General features: G+C 40.5%; 1 protein-coding gene across 7 annotated transcripts in view; it reads right to left on the bottom strand.

Moving 5' to 3' along the window:
• LOC131044676 (probable CDP-diacylglycerol--inositol 3-phosphatidyltransferase 2) overlaps nt 1-12,867 on the bottom strand; it is an 86,626-nt gene that overhangs the window by 40,693 nt on the left and 33,066 nt on the right. For all 7 annotated transcript variants that reach the window (XM_057978053.2, XM_057978050.2, XM_057978051.2 and 4 more), the window contains 5 exons: nt 9,935-9,979; nt 9,722-9,790; nt 9,500-9,614; nt 9,341-9,397; nt 9,159-9,257 (listed from right to left, as the gene is read on the bottom strand). In XM_057978053.2, the coding sequence (XP_057834036.2) occupies nt 9,159-9,257; nt 9,341-9,397; nt 9,500-9,614; nt 9,722-9,790; nt 9,935-9,979 (385 nt within the window). The remainder of the gene's footprint in view (nt 1-9,158; nt 9,258-9,340; nt 9,398-9,499; nt 9,615-9,721; nt 9,791-9,934; nt 9,980-12,867) is intronic.

Raw genomic sequence — 12,867 nt, 5'->3', positions numbered from 1 at the left:
AATTATTATCTGTCATCTACAAAGCTTGCGTGGGTTTTCTGATTTTTTGCCATTAAAAATCATGGGAGGGTTTTGCTTGATTTTTCCTCAAAAATCAGGGAGTGTTGTTTTACCACATGATGTCTGCTATTTTTCCGCATGAGGTTTGTTGTTTTACCACATGATGTCTGCTATTTTGCCGCATGAGGTTTGTTGTTTTACCACGGGATGTCTGCTATTTTGCCGCGTGAGGTTTGTTGTTTTACCACATGATGTTTGATGTTTTGCCATGTGATGTTTGGTGTCTTGCCGCATGATGACTAGTGTTTTACTGCGTGATGCTTGGGGTTTTACCACGCAACGTTTCAGGGTTTTTTACCATTTTTTTCTACAAAAAAAGATGATTTGTATCTTCAGTTTTGGAGGGTTTGCTGATTTTTCCTCAAAATCATGGTTTGAAATTTTAGTTTGGTTACCCAACATCAGGTTGGATGGATTCTGGTATTCTTGGTCATTAACACTTTTCAGATCCAGGGAGGGTCTCCACCGCAGCAAAGTGTTCTTTTCATTTGTGATCAAAAGACTTGCAGTGTCTTTTGTAGGGTAGTTAGTAGACAGCATGACCATTAAGGGAGGGTATTAGAATATTTAATTATATTTTAGTCACCTATATTTAGTTCCTTGTTTAATGGTCATTTAGCTTTTTAGTTAATTAGCTTTTAAGCTTTATTTAGCATTTAGCTTTTTCTTTTTAGTTAATTAGCTTTCAAGCTTTATTTAGTGTTTAGCTTTTTAGGAGTTCACTTTAAATGACTTGTTCTTAATTTAGAACGCCGTCCTTGTAATCTCTTTATATACATTTGTATATTGTTGAATAGATTATCCAAATATTGAATCATTCATTCAATTTATTTTTCACTAACTACCCGAGAGTGACAACCCACTTAATACAATTAATTAATACACTGTCAAATAACAAATATTATCAAATATATCCATAGACAATTTATGCCAACTACATCATCCCCCCTAAAAGAAAAAAGTTGTCTTCCAGACGACAAGTAAACATCAAGTAATATGTGGAAAGACTAATGACAAGAGTGTAGGTAATGACTTGTACTGGACAACTCCAACTTGTAGTGTACCTACCAAATCAAATGGGTGTTTGGGGGCAACGCCCCCAATGGGGTCAAGGGGCAACGCCCCTTGCGAGGGTCTGGGGGCAGCACCCCTAGTAGAGTCAAAGGGCATGCCCCTTGCGGGGTCGAGGAGAAGCGCCCCTGCCGCCAACACCAAATTACAACCTTCAAAACCACACAGAACTCCATGGCACACATGATTTTCTTGAGCTTTTAAGACACCAAAAACATTGTTGATGGAGCCAAAAAATGGATATTTCGCAATGTTTAACCACGGCCCAAGTGGCATTTCCACTTACAACTTGCAGCTTTTACTCACTTGCAACCTTGACCTCAACCCATGCGTCCTCTTCTCCTGGTCGTACGGTATGTGGGCTGGTCCCATGTACGGTTTTTCATGTCCGTACGACTTATTGTCTCCCTTTTTGTACGTGTATGACATGTTTATGGTTTCTCTGTACGGTCTCCAAATGGTGGTATGGATGCTTTCTTGCCAATCTACTCGTACGACTTCTTCCTCAATCCGTACAGCCTCCTCCATTAACCATATGGCATCCTCCTGCCTATACGAGTGCACGACTTCCTGTGCATAGCACCTCCTTTGGCCTGTGTGTCCAAAATATATGACATATGGTATCAATAGTCTGCAATTTGACTCCCTTGACCATACGGATCTCCTACACTCAGCTTCTCTAGTTTGTACGGAGTAGCTGGGGCTCTTAGCTTCATGTGGTAACCTCCTCATGTCGGTGTAACCTAGGGTCTCAAGAGCCAACTTGCTTTCATCTGTTGTGAACCGTACAGCATACTATATGAATTTAGTCAATCCTTCGGCAACTTTACTCCTAGCGTACGGTGACAATCCTTCAACACCTTTACTCAGCGTACGAGGACAATCCTTCGGCAACTTTACTTTCGGTGTCAGTGACAATCCTTTGGCAACTTTGGGTTGTACAGTCAACATACTCTCGGCAACATCCGATTCTAATTTCCGCACAGTGTACTTACTCTCCGTTGATTGGCGTACGATGGAATCACTCTCGACTGATTTTTGTACAACAAAATTACTCTCAACTGATGTGAAACATACAACGTACGGTATTAACTTCTTCGGGTCAGACACACCAGCGTCAGATGTGCAAAGATGAATACCGTACGACAAACTTTGTACTTCCTCAATTTTGCCAATCTATAGCATGTTACAGTCGAGGTGGAAAACTTCGTAATCCTCCATCTGCTGGTGAAATAATCCGTTCAAGGAACTCATCTCATCGTCAGAGCAGTCTTCCAACTCGAGCACCCCTTCGTCGTTGGGTTCCATGTCTTTCCTCCCTTCATTCATACCTAACTCTCCACCCTCAGACTCTAAGTCGGAGGATACCAGTTCTTCATTCACTGCCTGGTTCCTCAAGTCAATCACATATTTATGCCCTCCACTCTTGATGGAGAGTGTGTTCTTCTTCCAGTTATGATTTGCCTTCTTCATAATCAACCAACCTCTTCCGAGGAGGGCATCATAGGCCCTTTTCTCCAATGGAATGATGATGAAGTCGAGGAAGAAATGTTGGGTTCTGATAACAACTTTTTGTGCCATAAGTGTTCCCAAGGGTTTGATACCATGTTGGTCAGCACCTACAAGCTAGAAGGTTGGCGGCCAGAGCGTCGGCTTCAGACATTTCCAAGTGTCTTCTGGCAGTACATTTACTCCTGAGCTTCCATCAACACTGGTGTTTGTCAACTTCTTCCCCATTATTTCCATCTCGACGACCGTCGACTTCCTTCTGATGCTCACCGTCAGCAACATTAGATCATTGGTCTCATTCCCTTTGAGTGGTAGTTCCTCCTCTTGTGGATTAGATTGTTTCTGGATGACTATGTCGTTACTAACTATGTTGGCAATTGCCATTCTCAATTGCGGCATAGTTTGAAGAAGGTCTGCCACTTTGATGAGTATGGTTGTTTGTAGCACTTGTCGAACTATATTTTTCTCTGACTCCCGCAATGATGTACCTATAGTTTCATTGGAGGTTACTCGTTCCTTCGCGAGCACTTGTTCTACTTTGGCTCTGGCTTCTCGGAGTTGTTCCTTCTCCGTACAAGCATCCAGGTACATCGCCTTCTTTGTTTTTGCTCTCATGATTGCCAAAATTACATCCTCTTGTTCCTCCACCTACAACATATTAATACCCTTTGCTTCAGACAATTGGTGTCTTCATGGTCACCTAGTCCACACCATTTGCACAATAATTGTACGATGTCTTTCATGTTCTAGTAGTCTCTCGCAAAGTGTCCCCATTCGCTACATTGTCGGCATTGTATGATTGGACATCCTCTGGAGTCGTATTGTATTTGGTTTCGCCCTCGTTGAATTCCATTCCCGCCAGGCGATACATTTTGTGGTTTCGATGGATTGGACTCTCCCTGTGTGAAGAGTACTTGTGTATTTCTCATCTTCAAATTGTATGGGCACTCCATGATTGAATGCCCCGACACTTTGCAAATCTCACAAAACATATTTCTAGGACAATTACCCCTCGCTTGCATTCAGTACACCATAGTCCATTACTTTTTTAATTGGTTCCTTTCTCGGCTTTCAATTCTTTCATCATTCTCAACATATCCCGTCGAAGGGCTCATACCATTTTGGATTCTTCATCACTGCTACCTTCAATGCTCTCATCATCGTTAGTCTTCCTCTTCCCTCGGGAGGAGGTTTTGTTTTTCACTCTCGATGTCCATCGCCCGATTGTAAGCATCAACGTACGAGGACGGAGGCACTACTTTCATCTTCTTGTGCAATGAGGGTATCGATCCCTCGGTGAGCCAACTCTTTTTCAACCTGTCGGCTGGCTAGTTCTCCATCTTATTCAACAATTCTTTGAGCCTATGGTTGTAAGCGCGTACACTCTCATTTTTCCCTTGCTTGGTATTATAGATTTTGGCCACAAACTCGTTGTCATCCATCAGGAGTTTGAATTCCTCTTGGAACACCACCTTCAGATCACTCCATCTCATCTTGTGTTGGGCATCAAGTTCTATGTACCAATCAATGGCGATCCTCCAAAGGGTGGCGAGAAATGCCTTCAACCAGTAGTCCTTGTCATCTTGGCCACTCGCCTCCCATATTGTTATACATATCTTACAATGTCGTACGAGGTCCTCTGATCCATTCCCTGTGAACTTCGGGAGTGTTTGCTTCTCCTGGGTGTTCACCATTGTTTTCACTCAGAAGTTACCGTGTGTATTCGCCTTGTGTGCCAAACCTTGGTGGACTATTTCGACCGCTATGTTTCGGTGCTTTCCCTGCACTCTCGGCCACGCAAACATCCTCTACACGTCCACCTTCAGTGTCCCCAACACTCTGAGTAATTCAGGTGTGCTTTTCACTCGGAAGGTACCGTGTATATTCGCCTTGTGTGTCGGACCTAGGTGGACTGTTTTGACCGCTATGCTCCGATGCTTTCCCTGCACTCTCGGCCACACAAACATCCTCTACACATCCACCTTCAGTGTCCCCAACACTCCGAGTAATTCAGGTGTGCTGGACCTGGGTGGACTGTTCCGACCACTATGTTCTAATGCTTTCCTTGCACTCTTAGACACGCGCACGTCCTATACACATCCACCTCCAACGTCCTAACACTCCGAGTACTTCCAGGCTCTAACTCGTCTCTGTGCTCCCTTCGGCCGAGGGTCGGCAAATCACCTAATCGCTTGGTCTTGACCATCCTATGGCCTCTTCTCACCTTTAATGGGGTCTACAGGCATGAATCACTCAAGGCTGACCCGATTTCTTTTAATGCACTGGCACCAAAACGTTTACCGCTACAGCTGATAAATTAAATACAGGAAATAATAATGTACTTGACAATGCATACGAGACACAGCACTAAAATATATCTTTATTCGCACATGCAATTATTATAGAGAAGAGACCAGAGATGGTCAGCCAAGGATTACAATAGATCCGACTATACCGTACTACATTCCTTGGCGGTACACAACATATTTGAAGGACTTGACGGTTGTCAAGAGGTACACAACTGTCAACCAACTGACACCGAACTACCTGAGAGTGACAACCCACTTAATACAATTAACTAATACATTGTCAAATAACAAATATTATCAAATATATCCATAGACAATTTATGCCAACTACAACCTCCCACGCCATGTCTCTTATGCATATATCTGATCATTAATTGCCTGAAATTAGTGGAGTTAGATATACAATATTTGTTCAGCTCTATGATATTACATAAGAATTATATATATTTGTTCTTTTTGTTTGATTATTCCTTTCATTTCTTTTGTTTGATTAGGTTATATACTCAGGTATCGGTTCTTGCCAAAAATGGCCGGGTCTTGGTCTTGGTTCATGCCCGGTCCTGGTCCGAGCCTGGTTCGACTTGGGTCCCACCCGGGTCCTGCCCAGGCTATTTGTTCTTTTTGTTTGATTATTCCTTTCATTTCTTTTGTTTGATTAGGTTATATACTCAGGTACCGGTTCTTGCCAAAAATGGCCGGGTCCTGGTCCTCGTTCATGCCCGGTCCTGGTCCAAGCCTGGTTCGACCTGGGTCCCACCCGGGTCCTGCCCAGCCGCCTGGGCAGGACCCGGGTGGGACCCAAGTCGAACCAAGGGGGACCCGGGTGAACCCAAGCCCGTGGGTTCCCAAAAACGGGGCCCACGGGTTAGAAAACAAAGAAAAACAATTAAAAAACAAACTTTTTAATCTTATTTTAACATTTTGAAACTTGAAACTTGAAAATTATCTTTTTTGCAAATTATGAATATGATATTACATTTATGATTTACGATATATCAATATCAGAATATTTATTGGCATTGGCAATTATGGATTTATGATTTATGATTTATCTGTTATCATTTATGTATCATTGTATGGGAAAATTACATTGTATGTTTCATATTTGTATGTTTGAACTGTGAACATATATAATTTTTGATGTTTGAAGTTTGAACATATATATATTAAAAAAAAAATATATATATATATATATATATATATGTACGGATGAACCCGTGCCCGTACCCAAAAAAAAAAAAAAATGGCCGAATCCGCGAATCCGTACCCGAATCCGAACCTGAATCCGAACCGGAACCGGTAACTTAGGTTATATATATAATATTTCCTTCCTCTCTTTTAACCCTTAGTTTTTTAAAATTTTATTATTTTATTTTTTATTACAGTATCCTTTGGCATTAATATATTTATTAGCTCCTCCTTTTCTCATACCTTAAAGTTTTCTTTATCTTTATTTATCATTTTTTATTTTTTATTTTATTTCACTGCATTTTTAATATCTCCTTTCCTTTAGTTCTGCTTGCTTTTTTTTCACCTTTGGTTCTTTTTGCTTTATAATTTCCCCATCTTTTGACCTGGGTTCTTCTCACCATCTTTGAACCTTGTGCTACCCTTCCCCTCCACCCCCTCTCCAACCCTATTTAACCTTTCTTGGTCTGCAATTTCACTCATTTTCATCCTACAGATCTCTCATCCTGATGATGGATCATTGAGTATGATCCCAAATGTTGATGCAAACAAAAACCAAAAACTAAGTAGCAATTTTAATGGAATGTGGAAATCTAATCTCTCTTAATCTCTAATGCTTCAAATCTTTAATGCCACTGGATTGCTTACTTACAAACTTGTAAAGGTTTTTCTTTTGCAGCTACTTGCTGGGAAGATTGAGGTGGAAAAACCACAAATCTTTAAAGAATAGCCCTTTGAAATTTGTCTCAACTTGTAGCGCTTCAAGATATGAGCACAATTGGAGTTTATTTTATTTCATTCACAAAAAAATCCAATAGGTTGACACGAAATGCCTCAGTGTGCTTGTCTTTGTGCAATATGACCTTCACCTTCTCACAAAAAACGTAGAGGGATCAATTAGTCAAAAAGTTATTGACTTGGATGATGTTGATCTATATAGCAAATGGACTACAAAAAAATGAGATAGTCGAATTTGAGAGATAAGCACAAGAGGGTGCAGCAGAAGCAAAAGTAGGAAGCATTGGATTCAAGATCATGAATTGGGATGAGGATGGTCCTAAGGAGTCATTACTTTGTAGCTTGAGGCCAAAGCCAACACCATAACCAACACGATCAAGTTAGATCCCGATCACCATTGGTAGGATGTAAATAGGAAAGAGAAAAATTTAAAATGTTGTAACTTCAATAAAATTGTAATTTTTGATGATGACTTTCAATCATGTTATTCATCGAATTATCAATTGTATTTAGTATTTATGTAATATTATACGTTTTTAATTCAAATCTAAAAAATAACACTTCACCAAAATTCTAGACTCATTTCATATGTTTTGTAACTGTATTTTGCATGATATTTATGTTTAATGAATTTAAGTACTTTTTTAATTTACCAAGTTTTGCAAAGTCACTGAATCCAAGACAAATTTGAGTTTTCCAAGTTTTCCTGAGTCATGAGATTTGAAATTATGGTTCTAGCCTCTAGGTGCACAACCTTTGCTAAGGTACTATTTTCATAATTTTTTAAAAGGCAGAAAACAAAGCTATAGAGCAAAAAAATTATCTTAGAATCCTTACATTATCTTAGAAATGCATAAGAAATTAGAAACCTGATGCTAATGCTGGAACAAAAAATACCTGAAGAAATTTACAGAATTTCTCTTATTCAAACCCTTCAATCATGAGCTCAAAGAGGTCAAATGCAGTTGTGAAAGACAGAGGGGTGAATGCAGTTAAATAAACAAGTTTCAATGTTTCCTCCAACACAAGATGTACCCTAGGAAAAATGTTTGAGGAAAATGAAAACCTCCAAAGCACACTCAATGTATTCATCAACAATAACAAGATTATAACGTACGCTGAGTATTCTTTTTCTCAACAGAAAATACAAGAGATCTTCAACTCTAGCTTTAGGGTTGATCCAGTAGCATAACCATGCTCTAAACTCCCCATGCACAAACTCCATCCCAAGCATCCAATATACAAGCCAAGTACAATCTAGGAAACCAATATTGATTTCCTACACCATGGGCCAAAACTATGGACCCATTTTAGGAACCTAACTTCATGGTCCAAATTCTAACCCCCTCCTCGTGAATGTGCCTTCCATGAATAGTATGTATCTTCCAATTCAAGGAGTTCACCCACCAAACTTTGACACCCCGATTTGATCCATTCAAACCTCTTATAAGATGCCCTTACACATATTATTAACTCATCAAAGATGCTCCACCTAGTTTACTATGCAACCCGCCACACCCCATTACAATGTTCTTACATGCATTATGTATTCTCTTACACTTTTTAAATGCCACAAATGCTCTTACACATGTCATGATACAAATGCCAAGTGATATATTTTGTCATCTAAAGAATCATGGGATTCCTTCCAAGTGAGATATCATTTTCCATGTGGCCCCATACTTACAGGTTCACAACACATTAAAAATATTACATATATTATATATACAATGTTATCTAGATTTGTAAGGTGTACAACATCTAATCCTAGAAATACGGCCAACCAATCCCAAGAAGCAAAATATATTTGGAAGCATTGCAAATGTGGGGTGCTAAGTTGCTAACAATCCAATAAGAACAAAATGTGTAAGAAGCAAGCATTAAGAAAGAAATTGCAACATTATGGAGTTTATATTGGAGCTCCCAATATCTGTGTCTTGTTGAAAGCTTTTACTTTTGGCACTTTATAAATATTTTGCAATGCTTGTCTTTGACCTTGTTCTAAGCATATTTATAGTCACATAAGACATGTGTCCAAGACTCCAATATGTGTATCAAGCAAGCAATACCCATCCTTGATTATCAGGCCTGAACTAGAAGTAAAAGACTGGGAAAAAAAAAGTGCAAATATTCTCAAAAGCACAAGAAATTCATGTGTCTCTATTGCCCATTATATATAGTATCAGACTACAGACACATATACAGGTTTAGTACACTGTAGTTTGCTCTGTTTGGCAAAAAAATGGAGTGTTACACAAAAATAAAATAGTAATTAAAGATTACCTGTACTACATTGACAATTTGCTTAATTGCCCACCCCGGCAAAGCCAACAAGCCAAGAAGCATCAGTGGAGATTTCTGTTTTATGCCAGCCATAAATACCTAGAAAGAAGAAGTAAGATTTAAAAGCAAGATAGAATTGATTATCAACAAGAGCCTAAAATGTTAGATATTGAACCCCTTACCTTAATCACACCATGTGGTTGATCTTCAGAAATAAGGTATAATACCAAATAAAGAACCTGCAAGCTCCTCCAAAAATCATGATAATGACCATTATTGATAAGAGGATACGTTGTTATAATTAAATAAGAACTTTGTAAACAATGGCCACAGATCATCACCTCAGCACCAATACAACAATAACCCATGAATAGACGGTGTTGATAATAGACCTTAACAAGCCAGCTCTTGCTATCCTTTACATCTTTATGGCTGGTTTTGCTTGAAAGGAATGTACTAGAATGGGAAAGAAGCAACTGTCAGAGGGTCTACCAGACCAACTTCCAACATAGATTGGAGGAAAAATTAAACAAAACAAACTGTTCAACAGAAAATTTAAATACCTGTACATTTGTAGCCAATGACTTGCAATATCAAGGGCAAGCAAAGCTAAAAAAAATGCAAAGCACGGCCTACACAAGTATACCAGACCACTTCATTTAAACAATCATAAAGTTCAACCAAAATTTAAGGAAAAATTTTAAAACCACAATTTAATATTAAAAATTTTGACACCAGTTCCAACCAATTAATCAATATTAACAAATTTATCTCACCTGTAAAGATGTGAAAGGACCACCAATAGAGCAGCAGTGCTCACCCTAGAACATTAAAACACATTATTGCATTTAGAAATTTCTAATATATAATAAGAAAAGTAAATACAATCATTTAGAAAAAACAAATAGATCTTCACAGATTTGGTACAAGAGGATATGGATAGTATTAAGGCAAAGTTGGATTTGAACTGATGAACACAAAGTAGCAATTGTCAACTTAGGGTGACAATTTAAATCCTATCAGAAAAAATGTTAAATGCATTAAGAATGAGAGTACTCTATAAGGTATATATTAGGATGTGTGTGCATGCTTCTTATTTGATATTGAGTAGAGAAGTTACATTGGTTGTGACTTACATTAGGTTAATTTATTAGACATAAATAATGTAGAAGTCTTTGCTACATTATAAATCATATGTCTAACCTGAATGACAAAACCAAAAAACAACACCAAGATTGTTCTAAATTTTTGGACAAGCAGAGGGGCAGTTGTTGAACAAACAATGATGCAAGAAGAGAGACTAGGTGAGCTACTACAAAGAAAGTAGAACCAATAGGTTTAGTCATTAGATCAGCAAACTACTCCTAAGATGTGCAATAGTAGAGAGAAATGTCTTCAAGATCAACCGCGTGTCAATTGTTGTGATGATGAATGTTAGGGGTAAATAACGTATGTTAGTAAGAATAATATTTATAAGTGTGTTATGTTGTGTTTATGTTTAGGTTCTTGCCGAGAGGTTCCCGTCGGGTAGTTGGGAGTTGGTGACGGTTGGCAACTTGACCGACCATCGGGTCTTTATATTGTTTGGTTGGAACCTCGGTAGGGGGGATGATGTATGGACATTCTGGACACTGGAATAAAGATATAACTCTTATGGTCTAACTAGTATCATTGTCATTTATGCTGTGATGTATGACTGTTCTGTTACATGAATATTTGGTACGTGTGGAAAACACTGTGTTATCTGTTCATTCACCAACCATACATTTAGGACTAAACATTTTGGCACCATTCCCTGAACGAACCTGGAGATAACTATGGCGGTAGGCAGAAACAATTAATGGGCCGGCCATTTAACCAGCAATTAATTGTCGTGGACAGCGACACGCACGAAGAGAGTACCGCGGAAGAGGAACGAGAGGAGCAGTTGAAGGAAGACTTGGTGGAGTTGTGGGATGTGTCGGTCACGTAGTACGTGCAACAAGAGGCTCAGGAGAGAGCCGTCTCGGAAGGCACAGTACGTAGTGAACTCACTGTCAACACCCTCGTCTTTGACCTACTCGGAAGTATTCCAAGGTTACTCGCCAGAAATCTAATTGCACTACAAGACCGAAGGGAGGAGACGGCAAAGGAACTTCGGCGGCAACAAGTCCTCCGACGATACGAGGAGCAGAGTCGTAGGGAGGAAGAGGAGAGGGAGACTAGTCGGCGTCGTACCTCTGGCACTTGATGCCCTTATGGCCAAACAAAGACAAACGTACCACTACCACCGAAGGAGTAAACGAGGGAACTATACGAAGATCTCTCCGCATAAAAGAACAAGCCGAAAGGAGACGGCGGCTAAGGGAGGTTGCCAACTCGAAGAGTCCGGAGAAACACAACAGAAGTCGAAGTGTGAGTCGGAGTCGTAGTCGAGAGAGGCAAAAACCGTGTATGTGGAAGAAGTTGGCCGAGGTCACCAGGAACTTGCCACTTCCAGATGTAGCGGAGGAAGATCTCGCCGACCAGGCCCCACACTCACCGTCAAGTGAAGAGGACTTCGGAGCCGAGTCGCAAAGCACCCCGTCGGAATATTCTGAACAAGGAGAGGAGGCGGTACGAGACCTGCACGAGGAAATCGCCATTATTTTTGAAGCAACGTTATCTGGCATTAAAAATTTGTCCTTGTCAGAGGGCATCAAAATAGGAGGGTCAAATCTAGAAACCCCGGGAAGGAGGGCCTATAGAAGCGAAGGTGACCAAAGCCCGGCTAACAGGGGCCCAACCAGACTAGGAGCGTACGGTACCTCCCGAACACATAATACCTTCTCGGCATATAGCCATTTCCAAGCACTGCATCAAACCATCCAAAAAAGAACAATGGCACACACCCCGGAGAAGCAAAAACTCCCAAAATTCATGGGCGACGGGTCAGAGGACCCCGTACGACATTGTAAGACATGCGTGACCATCTAGGAAGCAAATGGCCAGGACTACTGGGACTACTGGTTGAAGGCATTCCCAGCCACTCTGCGAGGAATAGCTATTGACTGGTATACAGAACTCGATGCCCAGCATAAAACGTCCTGGAGCAATTTAAAGAAGGCCTTCGAGGAAGAGTTCAAACTCCTACGGGATGACAATGAAATTGTGGTAGAGATTTACAACACCAAACAAGGAAAAATGAAAGTGTACGAGCATATAACAGAAGGCTCAGGGAACTGCTCAATAAAATGGAGAACTAGCTGGCTGATGATCTCAAGAAGAGATGGTTTGTTGAAGGATTGGTACCATCCCTCAGACAGAAGATGAAGGTGTTCCCCCCGCCCTCGTATGATGAGGCGTACAACCGTGTGATGGATATTGAAAGTGAAAATAAGACATCCCGAGGGAAGCGTCGGGTGAGCGATGGTGATAATACAGATGAGGACAATGATGGGGAGTCCAAAACCGTGCAAGCACTCCGAAGGGATATGATGAGAATGATGAAAGAACTAAAGGCTGACAAAGAAGGTGGCAGGGAAGGAAAGGAGCTATGGTGCACCGACTGCAAGACGGAAGGACACACTAAGGGGAGTTGTCCCTGCAAAGCCTTCTGTGACATCTACCAAGTAATGGAACATTCCATTAAGGAATGCCCGTACAACTTGTAAACATGGAGCACACAAGTGCTCTACGCCCAACCTGACCAAGTCACACCGCCAGCGACACCTCCAAAGCCGACAGCAAA

Source organism: Cryptomeria japonica, chromosome 1 (assembly GCF_030272615.1).
Source record: "Cryptomeria japonica chromosome 1, Sugi_1.0, whole genome shotgun sequence".
Taxonomy (NCBI): Eukaryota; Viridiplantae; Streptophyta; class Pinopsida; order Cupressales; family Cupressaceae; genus Cryptomeria; species Cryptomeria japonica.
This window is presented reverse-complemented; position numbering and strand designations above follow the sequence as displayed.